The sequence below is a fragment of the Chlorocebus sabaeus genome, chromosome 21, assembly GCF_047675955.1.
Source record: "Chlorocebus sabaeus isolate Y175 chromosome 21, mChlSab1.0.hap1, whole genome shotgun sequence".
NCBI lineage: Eukaryota > Metazoa > Chordata > Mammalia > Primates > Cercopithecidae > Chlorocebus > Chlorocebus sabaeus.
Window position 1 is genome coordinate 80,195,068 of NC_132924.1, and position 20,803 is coordinate 80,215,870.

At 39.2% G+C, this 20,803-nt stretch overlaps 1 protein-coding gene across 1 annotated transcript in view; it reads left to right on the forward strand.

Annotated features, from left to right (window-relative positions):
• PRKAR2B (protein kinase cAMP-dependent type II regulatory subunit beta) overlaps positions 1 to 20,803 on the forward strand; it is a 114,591-nt gene that overhangs the window by 63,145 nt on the left and 30,643 nt on the right. Inside the window, exons 3-4 of the mRNA XM_007982525.3 lie at positions 11,670 to 11,722; positions 18,414 to 18,497. Coding sequence (XP_007980716.1) covers positions 11,670 to 11,722; positions 18,414 to 18,497 — 137 coding nt within the window. The remainder of the gene's footprint in view (positions 1 to 11,669; positions 11,723 to 18,413; positions 18,498 to 20,803) is intronic.

Genomic DNA, 20,803 nt, shown 5'->3' on the forward strand with positions numbered 1-20,803 from the left:
ATAAGAGAGAGACATACCTTGTTTATGTTGGGGCCATCAAATGGTTTCTTTGATAGTCATCAGTGGTATTCATAAAATTCTGGTTTTCTCGCCTTCTGAGGTTGTAGTAACACTTGCACTTCCCCATCTTGTTGAAGTTAGGACTGACCATGTAACTTGTCTGATGCAATGTGATATATATTCCTTATTGGCAGAAGAGACATCTGTCACTTCCAGGCAGAAGCTTTAGGGACTGGTGGCCTTCCAAATTGCAGAGTCTCCATTAACCTGCAGCCTTCAGTAAGGAAGTGGAACCAAGTACCCACTCTCCTGAGATGGGCATACTGTGTGACCAAGAAATACACTTATGTTGTTTTGAGTCACTGAGATTATGGCAGTGTTTGTTACTGTTGTGTAAACTAGTCTAATCTGACATATGCAGTATGCTGTTTCTTTATGCCTGAGGATAAGGAAGAAGATAGTAACGTTTCTCATCAACTAAAATCACCATTTATTTATTCAGTCATTTTTGTTAACATTTACCGTGTGCCCACTGTTCTAGGTGCTAGGAAAACAGCAGGGAGCAAACCAAAGCAACCTCTTTTTCCCACTCTTTATTAATTCTTTAGGGAACCTCCTTTGCTGTGAAACCTCCTGCCCTCTGAGCTGCTGGTTGCTCCTTTCTCGTCTGTGTTCCTCCAGCACTTTGTAGATATTGTCATTGTGGCACTGGTGTTATCATGATCATTCTATTTCTGTCTTGATTTCTAGACTGTTTCTATAAACGTTTTAAATATAGTACATATATAATATTGAAAGTAATATAAAATGTATGGGCAAAACAAGTTACACATTATATAAAATGTATAACAAAAGAATATATATACATACACATAGATGCTTTGCATTATCCCTTTATTCCCTTTATGTCATCCCCCACATTTCAAAAAATATTTTTTGAATGAATAAATAAGGTTTCCCTGTGGGCCTTTTGCCTGAATGTGATTTGGGAACAAAATGTGAGCTTCTATATTTTGGGCATGTTATTCCAATGCCTTTGCTCTGTGAATTCAAATTTAAGAGCATTACTAATGGATGAGAACAGGTTTGTACCCAATTACCTGGGCAGAAATGTGAATGAACAGGGGAGGGGGAAGCCTATTAACTTGTCATTGTGCTTATTCCCTTTACTTAGCTATATATATATATTACTGTTAATAGCCTTTTACCAGTGTTTCTTAATGTTTTTTCTATTATCGTCCCCTACCCCCTAGTCTTTTTAGGCTGTTTCCCCCTAAATGCCCCCAATGAGATTTTACTGCCACAGAAATACCGTATATTTGTTTATGTATTGAATGTATATCTGTGCTTTATTAAAAAGAAATACAGTAAGTCTTTTTGCCCCCTAAGAACCAGTTTTCTTGGTTGATGCATGCCTTCAATGAACATTTGAAGAAGGTAATTTTTTTTCCTTTGTAGGAGGGTGTTTCCACTTCAATAAGCTAAGTTTAACTCTATTGAGTCACAACTCTGTTAATTAATACACCTGTGCTTTTATAACAGCTTGATTTTAAGCTAATTATTATTTAAATGAGTATGCTAAAATCTTAGTTTATTGAGAACATTGGCAAATTAACTTTTATATATTTTATAGAAGTCAATTTTTCTAGATTAAAGGTCTCTAAACCTCACAGTCATTCTGTGCAAGCTGTATTTGCCTTTTATTCCTTCAGCACATACTTATTGTCTAGTGTGTGCAAGACTCTGCCAGAGCTGAGGACCCAGTGAATCATGGAGTTCAGTCTGCTTCCTTTAACTCCTTGCTAGCCAGGATGAAAATATGGTCATGTATACTTGTCCAGTGCAGAGTCGTTTTGACTGTACTGATTTTTAAAACATCAATGACAAAATGTTGTGAGCTTTTAGTGAAAAACTCTGGGAGTTGAATAATCCCTCATCTATCATTCTGTATGCATAGCACATGAAAAGGTTGAGGGCCAGGTCCCACAATATGCGAAGTCAGTATAGTTTGTATTTTCCTGTTCTGTCTTGCAAGTTGTGACCATTGTCTGGCTACACCATTGCACATTACTCTGTCTGCAGTGTGGGAATCTGCCTAAATTCTTGGGCCATTCCGTATGACCAGTGTAGTATATACATACATATATGGACAACAAAACAGGGAAACCTCAATATAAGATTCCTTAAAGAATAAAGTTTTGGTTCTTACCACTATTTAATTGCCAAACAAAAAGGATGAAGTATATAGTTTCAAGCTAAATTTCAGATTGCTTAGGAGGTATGGGGCAAATATGTTTCAGAAAGAATACGAGGCAGTACAAGTTATCTGGAGGCTTTGGTTTGAGTGCCCATCCAGAGAGAGAGCCATTCATTCATTTATTTTTTATTTTTTATTATACTTTAAGTTCTAGGGTCCATGTGCACAATGTGCAGGTTTGTTACATATGTATACATGTGCCATGTTGGTGTGCTGCACCCATTAACTCATCATTTACATTAGGTATATCTCCTAATGCTATCCCTTCCCCCTCCCCCCCACCACACGACAGGCCCCAGTGAACACGGTGTCCAAGTGTTCTCATTGTTCAGTTCCCACCTATGAGTGAGAACATACGGTGTTTGGTTTTCTGTCCTTGAGATAGTTTGCTGAGAATGATGGTTTCCAGCTTCATCCATGTCCCTACAAAGGACATGAACTCATCCTTTTTTATGGCTTTACAGTATTCCATGGTGTATATGTGCCACATTTTCTTAATCCAGGCTATCATTGATGGGCCTTTGGCTTGGCTCCAAGTCTTTGCTATTGTGAATAGTGCCGCAGTAAACATACATGTGCATGTGTCTTTATAGCAGCACGATTTATAATCCTTTGGGTATATACCCAGTAATGGGATGGCTGGGTCAAATGGTATTTCTAGTTCTAGATCCTTGAGGAATTGCCACACTGTCTTCCACAATGGTTGAACTAGTTTATAGTCCCACCAACAGTGTAAAAGTGTTCTTGTTTCTCCACATCCTCTCCAGCACCTGTTTTAATGATCGCCATTCTAACTGGTGTGAGATGGTATCTCACTGTGGTTTTGATTTGCATTTCTCTGATGGCCAGTGATGATGAGCCTTTTTTCATGTGTCCATTGGCTGCATAAATGTCTTTTTTTGAGAAGTGTCTGTTCATATCCTTTGCCTACTTTTTGTTGGGGTTGTTTGATTTTTTCTTGTAAATTTGATTAAGTTCTTTGTAGATTCTGGATATTACCCTTTGTCAGATGGGTAGAATGGAAAAATTTTCTCTCATTCTGTAGGTTGCCTGTTCACTCTGATGGTAGTTTCTTTTGATGTACAGAAGCTCTTTAGTTTAATTAGATCCCATTTGTCGATTTTGGCTTTTGTTGCCACTGTGTTTGGTGTTTTAGACGTGAAGTCGTTGCCCATGCCTATGTCCTGAGTGGTATTGCCTAGGTTTTCTTCTAGGGTTTTTATGGTTTTAGATCTAATATTTAAGTCTTTAATCCATCTTGAATTCATTTTTGTATAAGATGTAAGGAAGGGATCCAGTTCCAGCTTTCTATATATATGGCTAGCCAGTTTTCCCAGCACCATTTATTAAATAGGGAATCCTTTCCCCATTTCTTGTTTTTGTCAGGTTTGTCAAAGATCAGATGGTTGTAGATGTGTGGTATTATTTCTGAGGGCTCTGTTCTGTTCCATTGGTCTATATTTCTGTTTTGGTACCAGTACCGTGCTGTTTTGGTTACTGTAGCCTTGTAGTATAGTTTGAAGTCAGGTAGTGTGATGCCTCCAGCTTTGTTCTTTTGACTTAGGATTGTCTTGGCAATGCGGGCTCTTTTTTGGTTCCATATGAACTTTAAAGTAGTTTTTTCCAATTCTGTGAAGAAAGTCATTGGTAGCTTGATGGGGATGGCATTGAATCTATAAATAACCTTGGGCAGTATGGCCATTTTCACGATATTGATTCTTCCTATCCATGAGCATGGTATGTTCTTCCATTTGTTTGTGTCCTCTTTTATTTCACTGAGCAGTGGTTTGTAGTTCTCCTTGAAGAGGTCCTTCACATCTCTTGTAAGTTGGATTCCTAGGTATTTTATTCTCTTTGAAGCAATTGTGAATGAGAGTTCATTCACGATTTGGCTCTCTGTTTATTTGTTATTGGTGTATAGGAATGCTTGTGATTTTTGCACATTGATTTTGTATCCTGAGACTTTGCTGAAGTTGCTTATCAGCTTAAGGAGATTTGGGGCTGAGACGACAGGATTTTCTAAATATCCAATCATGTATCTGCAGAGAGGGACAATTTGACTTCTTCTTTTCCTAATTGAATACCCTTTATTTCTTTCTCCTGCCCGATTGCCCTGGCCAGAACTTGCAATACTATATTGAATAGGAGTGGTGAGAGAGGGCATCCCTGTCTTGTGCCAGTTTTCAAAAGGAATGCTTCCAGTTTTTGCCCATTCAGTATGATATTGGCTGTGGGTTTGTCATAAATAGCTCTTATTATTTTGAGATACGTCCCATCAATACCGAATTATTGAGAGTTTTTAGCATGTAGGGCTGTTGAATTTTGTTGAAGGCCTTTTCTGAATATATTGAGATAATCATGTGTTTTTTGTCTTTGGTTCTGTTATATATATGGATTACATTTATTGATTTGTGTATATTGATCAATATATACAGCCTTGCATCCCAGGGATGAAGCCAACTTGATCATGGTGGATAAACTTTTTGATATGCTGCTGGATTCGGTTTGCCAGTATTTTATTGAGGATTTTTGCATCAATGTTCATCAGGGATATTGGTATAAAATTCTCTTTTTTTGTTGTGTCTCTGCCAGGCTTTAGTATCAGGATGATGCTGGCTTCATAAAATGAGGATTCCCTCTTTTTCTATTGATTGAAATAGTTTCAGAATGAATGGTACCAGCTCCTCTACCACTAGTAGAATTCGGCTGTGAATCTGTCTGGTCCTGGACTTTTTTTGGTTGGTAGGCTATTAATTATTGCCTCAATTTCAGAGCCTGTTACTGGTCTATTCAGGGATTCAACTTCTTCCTGGTTTAGTCATGGGAGGGTGTATGAGTCCAGGAATTTATTCATTTCTTCTAGATTTTCAAGTTTCTTTGCGTAGAGGTGTTTATAGTATTCTCTGATGATAGTTTGTATTTCTGTGGGATTGGTGGTGATAACCCCTTTATCATTTTTTATTGCATCTTTTTGATTCTTCTCTCTTTTCTTCTGTATTAGTCTTGCTAGCAGTCTATCAATTTTGTTGATCTTTTCAAAAAACCAGCTCCTGGATTCATTGATTTTTTTGGAAGGGTTTTTTGTGTCTATCTCCTTCAGTTCTTCTCTGATCTTAGTTATTTCTTGCCTTCTGCTAGCTTTTGAATGTGTTTCCTCTTGCTTCTCTAGTTCTTTTAATTGTGATGTTAGGGTATCAAGTTTAGATCTTACCTATTTTCGCTTGTGGGCATTTAGTGCTATCAGTTTCCCTCTACACACTGCTTTAAATGTGTCCCAGAGATTCTGGCATGTTGTGTCTTCGTTCTCATTGGTTTCAAAGGACATCTTTATTTCTGCGTTCATTTCGTTATGTACCCAGTAGTCATTCAGGAGCAGGTTGTTCAGTTTCCATGTAGTTGAGTGCTTTTGAGTGAGTTTCTTGATCCTGAGTTCTAGTTTGATTGAACTGTGGTCTGAGAGACAGTTTGTTATAATTTCCGTTCTTTTACATTTGCTCAGGAGTGATTTACTTCCAACCATGCGGTCGATTTTGGAGTAAGTGTGATGTGGTGCTGAGAACAATGTATATTCTGTTGATTTGGGATGGAGAGTTCTGTAGATGTCTATTAGGTCCAGTTGGTGCAGAGCTGAGTTCAATTCTTGGACATCCTTGTTAACTTTCTGTCTGGTTGATATGTCTAATATTGACAGTGGGGTGTTAAAGTCTTCCATTATTATTGTAGGTCTCTAAGGACTTGCTTTATGAATCTGGGTGCTCCTGTATTGGGTGCATATATATTTAGGATAGTTAGCTCTTCTTGTGGAATCGATCCCTTTACCATTATGTAATGGTCTTCTTTGTCTCTTTTGATCTTTGTTGGTTTAAAGTCTCTTTTATCAGAGACTAGGATTGCAACCCCTGCTTTTTTGTTTTGTTTTGTTTTGTTTTCCATTTGCTTGGTAGATCTTCCTCCATCCCTTTATTTTGAGCCTATGTGTGTCTCTGCACGTGAGATGGATCTGTTGAATACAGCACACTGATGGGTCTTGACTCTTTATCCAATTTGCCTGTCTGTGTCTTTTAATTGGGGCATTTAGCCCATTTACATTTAAGGTTAATATTTTTATGTGTGAATTTGATCCTGTCATTGTGATGTTACCCTGTTATTTTGCCTGTTAATTAATGCAGTTTCTTCATAGTGTCGATGGTCTTTACCATTTGGCATGTTTTTGCAGTGGCTGGTACTGGTTTTTCCTTTCCATGTTTACTGCTTCCTTCAGGAGCTCTTCTTGTAAGGGAGGCTTGGTGGTGACAAAATCCCTCAGTATTTGCTTGTCTGTAAAGGATTTTATTTCCCCTTCACTAATGAAGCTTAGTTTGGCTGGATATGAAATTCTGGGTTGAAAATTCTTTTCTTTAAGAATGTTGAATATTGGCCTCCACTCTCTTCTGGCTTGTAGAGTTTCTGCTGAGAGATCGGCTGTTAGTCTGATGGGGTTCCCTTTGTGGGTAACCCAACCTTTGTCTCTGGCTGCCCTTAACATTTTTTCCTTCCTTTCAACTTTGGTGAATCTGACAATTATGTGTCTTGGAGTTGCTCTTCTAGAGGAGTATTTTTGTGGCGTTCTCTGTATTTCCTGAATTTGAATGCTGACCTGCGTTGCTAGGTTGGGGAAGTTCTCCTGGATAATATCCTGAAGAGTGTTTTCCAACTTGGTTCCATTCTCCCCGTCACTTTCAGGTACACCAGTCAGATGTAGATTTGGTCTTTTCACGTAATCCCATATTTCTTGGAGGCTTTGTTCATTTCTTTTTACTCTTTTTTTCTCTAAACTTCTCACTTCATTTAATTCATTTGATCTTCAATCACTGATACCCTTTCTTTCAGTTGATCGAATCGGCTACTGGAGCTTGTGCATGTGTCACATAGTTCTTGTGCCATGGTTTTCAGCTCTATCAGGTCATTTAAGGACTTCTCTGCATTGGTTATTCTAGTTAGCCATTCGTCTAATCTTTTTTCGAGGTTTTTAGCTTCTTTGCGATGGGTTCGAATATCCTCCTTTATTTAGCTCGGAGAAGTTTTGAGTATCTGAAGCCTTCTTCTCTCAACTCGTCAAAGTCATCCTCTGTCCAGCTTTGTTCCATTGCTGGTGAGGAGCTGCATTCCTTTGGACGAGACGAGGTGCTCTGATTTTTAGGAGTTTCAGCTTTTCTGCTCTGGTTTTTCCCCATTCTTGTGGTTTTGTCTTCCTTTGGTCTTTGATGATGGTGACGTATAGATGGGGTTTTGGTGTAGATGTCCTTTCTGTTTGTCAGTTTTCCTTCTAACAGTCAGGACCCTCAGCTGCAAGTTTGCTGGAGGTCCACTCCAGACCCTGTTTGCCTGGGTATCACCAGCGGAGGCTGCAGAACAGTGAATATTGCAGAACAGCAAATGTTGCTGCCTCATCGTTCCTCTGGAAGCTTCATCTCAGAGGGGCACCTGGCCATATGAGGTGTAATTTGGCCCCTACCGGGAGGTACCTCCCAGTTATGCTACTTGGGTGTCAGGGACCCACTTGAGGAGGCATCTGTCTGTTCTCAGATCTCAAACTCTGTGCTGGGAGAGCTACTCAAAGCTCAGTTGGAAATGCAGAAATCACCCGTCTTCTGCATTGCTCACGCTGGGAGCTGTAGACTGGAGCTGTTCCTATTTGGCCATCTTGGAACCTCCCTCTTCATTTATTTGTTACAGAAATATTTACTGACCTCCTAATCTTCATGCCAGGACTTTTGGTGAGTAAGACAAAAGGCTCTCATTTTCACTCAACCTCTCTGTCCCCATTTCTTGGACAAATTGTGTAGGACATTTTAACATTGAGCAAGTATTCATCCATCCATCCATCCATCCATCCATCCATCCATCCATCCATCCATCCATTCAGTATGTGTTTGAGTATGTATAATACAAATACATTATTGTGAGATATTAAAAAAAGGACATCTTTGCTCCCAAGGACCTTGCAAGCTTGTTTGTTCACCAACCAGTCATTTATTTAAACAAAAAAAATAAGGGCCTTGAGCTAGTAGGCAATGTGCCAGGTCAGTGCTAGGGAAATACAGAGATGAACAAGAGCATACAGTCGGTCCCTGGAGGGCTATGCCTCAGCCTGGAGAGGCAAGCAGCTTGTAACATCTTTGGAAGCATGCAGTGTGGTAAATGACAATAATGAGCTCTTCCCACTGTACTGCGAGAGTGCAAAGGATGAGCACAGAAGTGGAGTTTCCAGAATTAGTTCTGTGTGGGTGAAAGGTCAAGATATGACTCTCCATCTGACTTTTTAGTTGAGTCTGGAGAGAAGGGTTGGCTTGGAAAGGAGATTGGAGGGAGTTCCAATCAGAAGAAACAGTTTAAGTGATGATAAAGAGCTATAAGGCACGATGACAACTTTACAAAACTGCAGATACTTTATTTTGATTTGGCTATGGAAGGTGGGGGTAGATGAATTCTAATGTAGTGAAACAATTGCAACAGGAATGTCAGTAACTAAGTCCTTGTAGTATTGGCACAATATGTAGTTCAATGAAACAGATAGCCCAGATATGGACAAACATACTATGTGATAAAGTGGATATCACAAATCAACAGGGTGTTAAGTAATAATATTGAGACGATTGATAAAGTATTTGGAAAAAAAATAGATTCTTACTCCAGATGATTTTTAGTTAGGGCTTAGTGGCTAGGCATTTAGGAATTTGAGAATTAGGATTGCTTTCTGTGAATTAAAATTTAAGATCAACAATTTAAGATCAACAGTAATTAAAAAATAAGATCAACAGAGGGTGGGTGGGTGTGTATATGTAAAACAAGTTATCTTAACCAAATATCTTGCCTACTGCCTACTGCCACCTCGTTGAATGTGTCAATCCTATGAACATGGCCAGCTTCATGGGCCCTGCACTCACGAGGGCCGTGCATTTGGTTTAATGCTCTGCTCTTGTTGTCCTTTGGAAAGTCTTAATTCCATATATGGTTTTGTTTGTTTGTTTGTTTTGTTTTGTTTTGCACTGGACCATACAAATTATGTAGCAGTCCTGCCTGTGAAGTTGGCCATCTCTGGGGCAGAAAGTTAGAGAGCCAAGCTTTAGAAGTAGATGTCCTTGTGCTCTCTAGAGAGTTGCAGCCAACCCAGTTGAAGTATCCTGGACACATTGGCAGGGCCATCCCTATATAGTGCCTCAGGCTGTCCAGCCTGATGCCATGAAACATTCAATTTATTTAACAAAGTTTCCTATTTCCCATTTCCTGCTCACCAAGCAATCTTTCAGTAGTGACTTGGCTGCTGCTTTGGTTTTCCAGCAGGGAGAGATCTAGCTAGTTGTGCTGGTCCGATCCTTCATTCAGGAAGGTAGTTAGTAAATTGGCATTCTGGTTTCATATGTCAGTGAGATTCTTTAATGTGAGCCTGCTTCTGCATGACTGGTCCATTTCTGTTACATTTCTGAGACTGAAGGCTGAAGTCCAGGAATTATGCTGGTAAATTCACCAAAGCAGTCATGTGTAGAATAGTGGTTAAGAGCAAGAACTTTGGAGTCAAGACAGACAATCCTGGATAAAATGTGGGTCCTGTCACTTACTAAGATGTATGATCTTGGCTTTCCTGTGCCCTACTCTTTCATCTGTCAAGTGATGACGTTAACATCTACCTTAAGGTTGTTGTGAGGTTGAATGAGATGATGTACTTTCAATCAGGGTTTCTCAGCCTCGGTACTGTTGACATTTTGGGCCAGGTAATTCTTTCTGTTCAGGGTGGAGCGTTTGGTGCATCGTAGGATGTTTCCAGCATCCTTAGCCTGTACCCAGTAGATGCTAGTGGCATCCCTCTAACCCCCTATAGTTATGACAATTAAAATGTCACAGAGGCGGAATCCCCCCTGTGGAGGGCACAATAGGACTTGGTTAAGAGTCACTGGTCCAGGTGTCTAGAGTGGTGCCTGGGGGAAAGAAAGTGTTTTATGGTGTAATAATGGGAATAGTGGTACCAAAGATGATGCTACTTTCGATGCCACCCTGAGGGCCCTAGGAAGACATTTGTCAGCCTTTCATTTATTCTTTGTACTTAAATTTTTTATCTATGCCAGAATAAACTCCATATAGATTAAATAGTACATGTAAAAAGCTCTACCTTTAAACAACTGAATGAAAAAAGAAGTAAATCTTTAGATTTGCAAATAAGGAAAGGGTTTTCGAGGTCAAAAGAAGTGATACTTCTGTGATGTTTAATGTTGGGTTTAAAACACAATGGGAAATTTTCTTTCCTCATATATGTCATGACATTAAAAATAAACATGCATAATCTATAAAAACCTTGTAGTTATAATTGAAAAGCAAATTGGATAAAATGATTGAGTAATATGACAGATAAAGTGGTATGAAAATACTAATTTAAGTCAAAAAGAAAACCAGATATTTCCTATAGATAAGGACAAAAGAGGAAATACAGTCGTCCTATAAACATTTGAAAATGGTTCAAATTTAGTAATTAAAAAAAAATTTTAAATTATTTAAATTGGCAAAGATTTTAAACAATAGCATCCAATTCTGTTGTACAGTTAGGGAAGTCTTATTACATATTTTTTATAGGACAATGGATAGGCACAGCCCTTCTAGAAAGAAACATGGGATAAATGTGCCCTAAAAATTCTCATACTATTTAGCCCCCCAAAATAAGTTTGGGAATAACGCCTACAGCATAATCTGAAATGTAGACAAATATTGATGCATGAAAGTGTTTATTTCAAAGTTGTTTTAATATAAGCCAGCTAAATGTTCAGTATTGGAGAAGTAGTTAGTTACAGCATATGGTAATCTGCAATCCTTAAATGCAGTATTTACACAGTGTTTCTAACGACATGCAAAATTCTTATAGTGTTAAATGAAAAAAGCAGGTTTTTAAGTTGCATATGCAATATAAGCTCAACCCAGAAAAAAGACTGGAAGGAAATATCCAAAATGTTAATATTTGTCCCTGAAATACACAAAACGTTAATATTTGTTCCGTAATATTTAGATTATGGATAATTTGTGAAAGTCACAACTGTATGATTAAATTGATCATTTCATGACAGACAGCCTTTTCTTTTGTTTCTGTTCTTTTAGGTAATGTTTAGATACTATGCCTTGGAAATGAAAATGAAAGGGTTTAGGCTATGTTTCTCTAAATGGGAGAAATCAGAAAGTGTCAATGCCCAAAAATACAGCTTCATTTTTAAGTAAATTATAAATTGCAATATGAAACCAGTTTTGGAGGGTAGACTGCTTCCCCTGGATGAGGTGAATTAATGGTTTTTTATACCGTGGTACTCTTTTTGTTCATTAGGTGTTAACGATGTACTCATTGCAGTATGGTTTTTGATGAAACAATCTAAGATGTTCATTTCTGTTTTTATAGTATGTGCAGAAGCTTATAATCCTGATGAAGAAGAAGATGATGCAGAGTCCAGGGTATGTAATTTACTGAATGAATGAATTTTAAATTGATGCCCTTGTCATATCTAAGGAAAATAATCATAGAAAAAATGTTAACAGGCATGCAGGTTAACAGGAGACATAATGGAATTATTTTGACTATTTCTTTTCCTAGTCTCATCTCCAATAGCCTACTCCTGCTGAGTCTTGCAGAATTATTTTTATCCAAAGAGTATAAAGAGATATATTTTATCTCTTTACAAAATATATCCTAGTGAGGAAAAATGTTTTCAGCTGTCTTTCTCATAGTGATATTATTTTTCTTAGACAGTGTTTCTAGTAAACAAAAATACTGGGAAAGACCTTCTACTCCTCTTAATTTATAACAACAGAAAGTTACTCTGAAACAAACAAATCACAGTAAAATCACATCCAGTGTGTCAGTACAGCAGTTAGGATTATTTTTTAAATCTGTGAGTCTTCATCGTTTGCTCAGCAGCTGACTTCTTGCAGGCCCTAATGTTTTTGTAAGAATTTGTCCGCTGTGATTTCAGCAGTTTTTAAGCTATGTCTTTCAGCTCAGTTCTATTGTTTATTTAGTAAAAAGTAAACTAAGAGATGACTATGCCTGGAAATGGAAAGTAATTAAATTTCTGCACCAGCCTCCTCCCCTTTTTTTGAGTACGTATGTTGCAAAAGTGCCTCTTGTTTCTTTGGCCTTAAACAGTATAAACAAAAACTTATTTTTGTACCTCTGAAAAGTACTTAAGTAAGATTGAGGTTTCTTGTGGAGAAGCAGATACTACGTCCCTAAGTCATTACATCATTAAGCTCCTTGAAACATATGTAAAATCCAGTGGTATCAGGAGGCTTACAACATGGAAGATCTTGAAATCCCATTTTATTCCTGGACCCATGGGGATTCCCACTACCAGGGTTGTGGAAGCTCATTTCTCACTATTAGAACTTCAGTTATTTTCATGAAGTTTTAAAATCCTAGCCTGGAAATGATGTTGTTTTAGGATTAAGGTATTTTTACTAATCTGTGATGTACTGTTACCCCGCTGTATAGTCTGAAAAACTAGACCTTGCCTACCATATACTTTACTATACCCGTATACTGTATCTAGCAGAAACAGTACTGGGTGACATTGAAGATAACATGCATTCTTTATATGTGTGTATAAACGGATATGATAAAATTTAGTAATTGGGATAAGAGCAATCGAGATGAGCTGGTTTAAATTAATAAAAACCTAAATTAATGAACATTTGCAATACAGTTTAAAGACAATATGCAGTATCTCATTGATTCAAAAGCTGTTAAACCTTGAATTTTAGCTGCCATTTAATTCATGAGGTAAATAAAGTGTTTTGGCAGGTTCACTCCAGCTAATTTCTAACAGTTTTGTTGGGGAGGCTATACCAGTTAAGATTCATTTGGCTGTGTAAAACCTAACCCTATCAAGACAAATGTGAAAAAGAAAACACTGGGGAGAGATTATCAGACAAATGCTTGGAGATCATATTGAACTGCAGAAAGCATTCAAAGGCCAAGCTGTAGGCCTGGCAGGCGGGAGCCAGCTCGCCTCTGGGGTTCATCAAGAGCCAGAGTGTAAGACTTAGCATAGTGTCTTTGAAAGGGGCTCAGCTACTCATCTCTGTTACTGTGTCTCTCAGTTCAAAATTCCAACTTCCCAAGAGTTTCTGATGCACCCAGCTTTGGCCCAGGGTAGGGCCAGGGTCAAAAAGTCCAACCTACTTGGGAACCACTTCTATAAATAAGGACAGTTACTAGAGGAGGAGGAATCTTTGTGGTTGGGCCTTTACTGTAAGAGCTGTCCCCTGTAACACTTTTTAAAGTTATTTTTGATAGTTTTTTTTTTGGTATTTAATGTATTAATTATATGTTTGATTATAGCAAAGTACCTTAGGTTATCAATTAGGTTGAGTATTCTGTCCTCTAAATGTGTTACTAAAAATTGTACTTATTTTGGTCTCAAAAACTATGAGGCATACCACACCACATGCTTGGGAATGATTATTACAGATTTCAAAATTATTTAGATCCCGAAGCATATTGGGAAATATCTATAAGGAAAATGTATACTGTGTTGTGACAAAATTACATTTCATTTGGACATTTTATATTACTTCTGAGACTCACCAAATCCTTAAGTCTGTAGTATAAACAGAAATTTATCCTCTGATACGAATTCAAAGAAAATGTAAATACTTAAGACTCATTTTGGAAAATAACAGATTTTAGTTGGAATGCCTTTAATAAATGAAAATTTAAGGGTTGTCTAAATCTAGCATGTAGAAACTGGTAGAGAACAGTTGATAAACTTAAGGGTAGAGTATTTCTATGCTTCTCCACAAAAATTTTTTGGAGTTCCATCTGCATATCTGGTCTGGTGCTAGATATAAAGTGGTGAGCAAATGGACAAATCTCTGCCCTCTTGGAGCTTACAGTCTAGAGAGAGAAGCAGACAAGTGAATACATTAATGAAAAGTTAAAAAACATGAAGTGCTAAAGAAACAGTGAAACACTGTAGGGATGCAAACGTAAGCCCCAAGCCAGCAGGGACTCTGACATTCTGGAATGGTTGAAACAAGCATCCTTGAGGTGAGGCTGGAAGGATGGGCAGGCAGAGAGTCTTGCCAGAGCCCCTTAGTGCATTTTAGATGGAGCTGAGCCTGGCATCAGGGAAGGCAGGTGGAGCTGGGCCAAATGGCTGCAGTGAGGGTAGAGAAGGAAGGAATGGGGATTTAATTCTCACCAAACGTGATGGAGTCCATTGAGGTTTTAAGCTGGAGAAGGGAGTATCCTGATTTAAATTTTTGAAAGATTATTTTCAGCTCCGTGTGGAGAATGGATGGGACAAATACGAAAATATCTTGTATAGATTTCTCTTGCCTGACAGCATAGATACAGTGGTTTTTTGTTTGTTTGTTTGTTTGTTTTTGTTTTTGTTTTTTGTTTTCTGTTTTTTGATTTTTTGGTTTTTTGGTTTTGGAGACAGTCTTGCTCTGTCACTCAGGCTGGAGTGCAGTGGTGCAATCTCAGCTCCCTGCAACCTCTGCCTCCTGGGTTCAAGCGATTCTCATGCCTCAGCCTCCCGAGTAGCTGGGACTGCAGGTGTGCACCACCACATACCTGTCTAATTTTTGTATTTTTAGTAGAGATGGTGTTTCGCCCTGTTGGCCAGGCTGGTCTTGAACTCTTGGCCTCAGGTGATCCACTCACCTTTGCCTCCCAAAGTTAGGATTACTGGCGTAAGCCACTGTGCCCAATCAATATACAGTGTTATTTAAAGAAAATGTCTAAGTTTAAACCTTACTTATTAACTGGTTTTCTTTCTTCTTTTTTTTTTTTTAATGGAAAGGCAGCAAAAATTTAGAGCAGAAGTTGGCAAACTTTTTTTGGTAAAGTTTTTTTTTTTTTTTTTTTAAACTGAAAAATGCACTATTTTCCAAGAGTAAATATTTTAGGCTTTGAGGAGTCAACTACTTTGCAACTACTCAGTTCTGCTGTAGTAGCTTGAAAGCAGCTGTAGGTAATACATCAATGAAAGGCACGTCTGTTGTGTTATATTAAAACTATGACATTTGAATTTGAATTTAATACAGATTTTGTGTGTCAGGAAATATTATCATTTGTTTGATTTTTTTCCCCCAGTCATTAAAAAATGTAAAATTATTCTTAGCCTAGAAGCCATACATACAAAAACAGCTTTGCTTGCAGGTGTAGTTTGCTGGTCCCTGGTTTAGAGTATAGACTCTGTAGCTGGCCTGGCTGGCATGAATCCTGCTGTGTACCTTATGGACTGGATGATACTGGACAAGTGATTTAGGCAAGTTGATTTCCTTAACTCTAAATTTCTTAACTTGCTTCATGGGATCTATCACTAGGATAAAATGAGTTAATATTAGTAAAGCCTTAAAATAGTACCTGGCATGTATTTATGCTACGTTTGTTTAACAAATAACATTTTTATCTGAAGTCAGGAATGAATTTTAATGAAAACCAAAGTGGCCTCTGGTACACTAAAATCACAGTTTGGGTGTATTGCTGAGGCCTCAGTGACCCAGAGACAGATCCCTGAGGTGGTATCACGCCAAGCCCCAGAGGAAAAATGTGGGAGAGTATCTTCAGAGGAGGTGGCTACAGTGCAGAGGAGCCGCAGTGTCAGAGACTGCACCTGCTTTCTGACTGTTTACTTTCCCCAGTGAAGAGGGATTTTACTGACGAGGTTAATTACAGAGAGTGGACTCTGGGTGCTGAGGACTAATGGCAGGGTAAGGGAAAAGGGAAACGGGAAACGGGAGGAGAGCAGTAGACCATAGTGATGGAGGTGGGGCAGAGAAACAAAGACTACTTAGAAATGGTCATTGGGTCGGGCACGGCGACTCACGCCTGTAATCTTAGCACTTTGGGAGGCCGAGGTGGGTGGATCACGAGGTCAGGAGTTCGAGACCAGCTTGGCCAAGGTGGTGAAAAACCCTGTCTTTACTAAAAATACAAAAATTAGCTGGGCACAGTGGCAGGCACCTGTAATCCCAGCTACTCGGGAGACTGAGGCAGGAGAATCGCTTGAACCCAGGAGGCAGAGGTTGCAAGGAGCCGAGATCGCACCACTGCACTTTAGCCTGGGTGACAGAGCAAGACTCTGTCTTTAAAAAAAAAAAAAGAGGCCGGGTATGGTGGTTCACACCTGTAATCCCAGTACTTTGGGAGGCCGAGCCGGACAAATCATGAGGTCAGGAGATTGAGACCCTCATGGCTAACACGGTGAAACCTCATCTCTACTAAAAATACAAAAAAAATTAGGTGTGGTGGCGGGCACCTGTAGTCCCAGCTACTCGGGAGGCTGAGGCAGGAGAATGACATCAACCCAGGAGGTGGAGATTGCAGTGAGTCGAGATCGCACCATTGTACTCCAGCGCCTGGGTGACAGAGTGAGACTCTGTCTCAAAAAAAAAAAAAAAAAAAAATTGTAGAAGTGGTCATTGGTAAGAGAGGTAGGAGGAAGAAGAGAGAAGAAGAAAAAGCTAGATTTCTGTGTGAAGGCTTATAGAAATTGAAAGGGGTGGGGAGAAAGACCTAAAATTGATCAGAGCGAAGAGGGCATGTGATACTGATGCACTCTCCCCCCCTTTCCTTTGTGAGAACAGAGCTTCTCAGCAGGCAGACATCCCAGTTGCTTCGGTTTGAAGTTCTGGATGGATTTTGGGAAGTAAGAAATGACTTTCTGTTTTGTTTTAGTGTGTTAGCCTTCCTTATTTGAAGTAGGAGGAAGTGAAGTTTGGTTGGTGTGATTTGGTTAATACCTAAATTGTAAAGGTTACTTGTGCAGCAGTGGATGAGGAGGCCCCGGGATCTGCTTTGTCTGTGTTTGTGTGTCATCTTAGACTCTAGTTTGAGATGAATATTGGGCAGATAGTAAACAAAGGTTTACATCTACCTTACCTTACCTTACACTAGCTCATAGTTCTTTCATGTAGTCTATACATAATGCAGATAAATGGTCTACATATCAATAATTTACATATAGCTAGTGTATCGATACTATAAATTTCCTCAATTCTTTTCAGGCTTATAATTTTCATTATTTTTTAGCCATCTGATATGGTTTGAAATGCGGATTTAAATTCCCCATTGTGACTTTTGATGTTTGTAGCTGTAAACTCCACTGCTACCTGATTCTGTGAGCTCTGACGGTGGGGCCGGCTGCCTGAAGAGGCAGGGCACCTGCCCATCAGCTCTCGTGGTCAGTCTTTGAGTGAACATTGGAACAGTGGTATATAGGTCTTCAGGAAACCAACTACCTGTCTGCTGCTTTTAGGACTACCCTTGCCCCTCTAACTCATTTCATAGTTACAAACTGCTCATGTTCACAAAAGAGTGGACCTTTTGGTCCAAGTCAGTTGAGCCTCCTGCTCGTGAAAAGAGACTCGAGAGATGGCAAGCCACACTTACACACAAGGCATTCTGCCACTCTTCACCCTCTAGAATACAAGTTTAGTGAGAATATAGCACACTAGTTTCCTTGAGTTCCTTGTAAAATCAGTGCACCAGCCAGCCTCCTTGGACTCTTTTTTCTCTGGAACACATACTCTCTTGGAGTGGCAGTGCATGATTGCTTACTCCCTTCTAAAAATCACTTGCTTGCTGTGGGGCAGGTACATACCACATGTGTAAAAATATATTTAAATGTATAGTGCCTTATACATTTAAACATTTTACTTGCTTTCAGGGACCTTATCAAGATTCAAAAGAAAGAACTACATCCTGAAAGAGTATTAAGCTCAGTAGAAACAGAATGACGGCAGTCCAGATTTTCATTGTAGCTGCTGGCACCTGTTGTCCTTTTGTACGGGTCCCCACTGGCTGGGAGCTTTGGAGTCTTCCTAGTCAGTCACAGTTCTGTACATACTGAACTAGCTAACCTAGGGGAAAATATGCTTTTGAAAAACATTTCAGTGCTATATTGATGAATAGATACCAACCTCCCCCCTCCACAAGGTGAATTATGTTCCTCTACTTAGTAGGCTCATAATTACCAGTCACCAAAAGTGAATCCCAGCACCAACCTGAAGTGAACTTGAACACTAACAGTTCTTCTTTCTAACATTGGTTCTGATTTTTGTTAGTTTTTTAAGTCTCTTTGAGTGAGATGGTATTGGCTAATGTCTTTGTTTTTTAAATCTGGTGTCCTTTTAGATTATACATCCAAAAACTGATGATCAAAGAAATAGATTGCAAGAGGCTTGCAAAGACATCCTGCTGTTTAAGAATCTGGATCCGGTAAGATAAATCTTAATAATATAAATGGATTTTTTTTCCCCCCAGTGACAGTGTCAAGAACTGTGCAGGGTCTTGAGTTTTGCCCTTTTTGTAAGCTGACATCACCCTGGGGTGATGGTAAAGGCCCCCTTGCAGATGCTTGCATGCACAGTAGGTTGAACTGCAGGAGAGGAATATTGAGTTTGGGGGACTATACTGCTGTTGGAGCAAGAAGTAAACAAGCCTGAGGTGTGTGTCCTATGGAAGATGTTATCTCATCTCTCAAGATACTATGGCCCAGGTAAAAAGAGGTTAGGACCTTGCACTCTTAGCACCCAGCAGGGATATGCAGGGATGCTCAGGGCCCATGCAGGATTGTTTCTCTTTACAGCCAGTAGTAGTAATTATATTTGAATGTATATAAACTCTATATTATATAGATTAAAAGTAACATTTCACTTGACTTTAAGGTGAGGGTTTTTTGTTTGTTTGTTCGTTCTTTATAAGGATTTGGAAATCTCTAATCTTTGGGTTTGGTATTTCTCGAATACCCACTCTTGGTATGAGTGCGTGTGCTGTTCAAACTTTGCCTTGCACTGTGATGTACATGTTCTGCTTCCTTCATCTCAGATTATGCTTAGTCATTGCTATATAGTCATGTAGGAGCAAACCTCTGCTGCCATATTCCAAGTGTGAAAATAGAGTCAACTTTTGTAACTTACCTCCACTTTTTCTTTGGTCAAACTCAGCATCTTTGAGTTTTTGGTGATGTCCTAGAGGAGAAGCATTAAATCAAGACCTGCTCTTTTTAAAATGAGGTCTTCTTAAAAAGGACATTTTTGTAAAGATTCAGGTACTGCATCATACCAGTTCTATACTGTGTCATATTTACACTCAAATATTTTTAAAATCTCCTTTGTTTCTAGTATAATTTATGTTTATATTATGTCTTCCAGGAACACAGTACATTGTGTGACTTTGGAGATTTATGTTAGGTCCACACATTACAAGTTTGTCTGTCCGTCTCTGAGGCTCCATTACTGGCTTTGACAGACCTGAATTTGACCAGACCCAGGATCCATCAGTCACTTCATCTGTCCATTGTCTGAGGGCAGGAACTGTGTCTTTTGTATCTTTGCTTCACTCTTTATGTAGCAGATGGCTCGCGGCTCTCTACACGCACTAGGTTCTCAAAAGAAAACATGGGACTGAGACAAGAATGCTTTATCCTTTTGTTACTGGAAAGAGGTCCTGATCCAGACCCCAAGAGAGGGTTCTTGGATCTCGCGCAAAAATGAATTCAGGGTGAGTCCGTAAAGTGAAAACAAGCTTATTAAGAAAGTAAAGGAATGAAACAATGGCTGCTCCATAGAGACAACAGCCCCCAGGGCTGCTGGTTGCCCATTTTTATGGTTCTTTCTTCATGATATGCTAAACAAGGGGTGGATTATTCATGCCTCCCCTTTTTAGATCATATAGGGTAACTTCCTGATGTTACCATGGCGTTTGTAAACTGTCATGGTGCTGGTGGGAGTGTTAACAGTGAGGATGACGAGAGGTCACTCTCATGGCCATCTTGGTTTTGGTGGGTTTTGGCCGACTTCTTGACTGCAGCCTGTTTTATCAGCAAGATCTTTATGACCTGTATCTTGTGCTGACCTTCAGTCTCATCCTGTGACTTAGAATGCCTTAACCATCTGGGAATGTAGCCCAGTTGGTTTCAGCCTTATTTTACCCAGCTCCTATTCAAGATGGAGTTGCTCTGGTTCATGCACCTCTGACACTTTTCTAGTTATCTTAGTATACATATTTAATCCTAAATAATAGTTTTGGATAGATTTGTTATTTGTAATAAAATGATGGTGTTTAAATAATATCTAACTCAAGTCTTGTTAAAAGTTATGCCAGGCCGGGTACGGTGGCTCATGCCTGTAATCCCAGCACTTTGGGAGGCCGAGGTGGGCATATCACGAGGTCAGGAGATCGAGCCCATCCTGGCTAGCACAGTGAAACCCTATCTCTACTAAAAAAATACAAAAAAATTAGGCAGACATTGGGGCGGGCGCCTGTAATCCTAACTACTTGAGAGGCTGAGGCAGGAGAATGACATGAACCCGGGAGGAGGCGGAGTTTGCAGTGAGCCGAGATCTTGCCACTGCGCTCCAGCCTGGGTGACAGAGCGAGACTCCGTCTCAAAAAAAAAAAAAAAAGAGAGAGAGAGAAAAAAAAGTTATGCCAAACCCTTGAACATAATTACAGTCTCATGGTATGAATTCATTAGTTCAGAGTGGCCCTCATATATCCTTGTCCATTCAAATTTCTTTGCT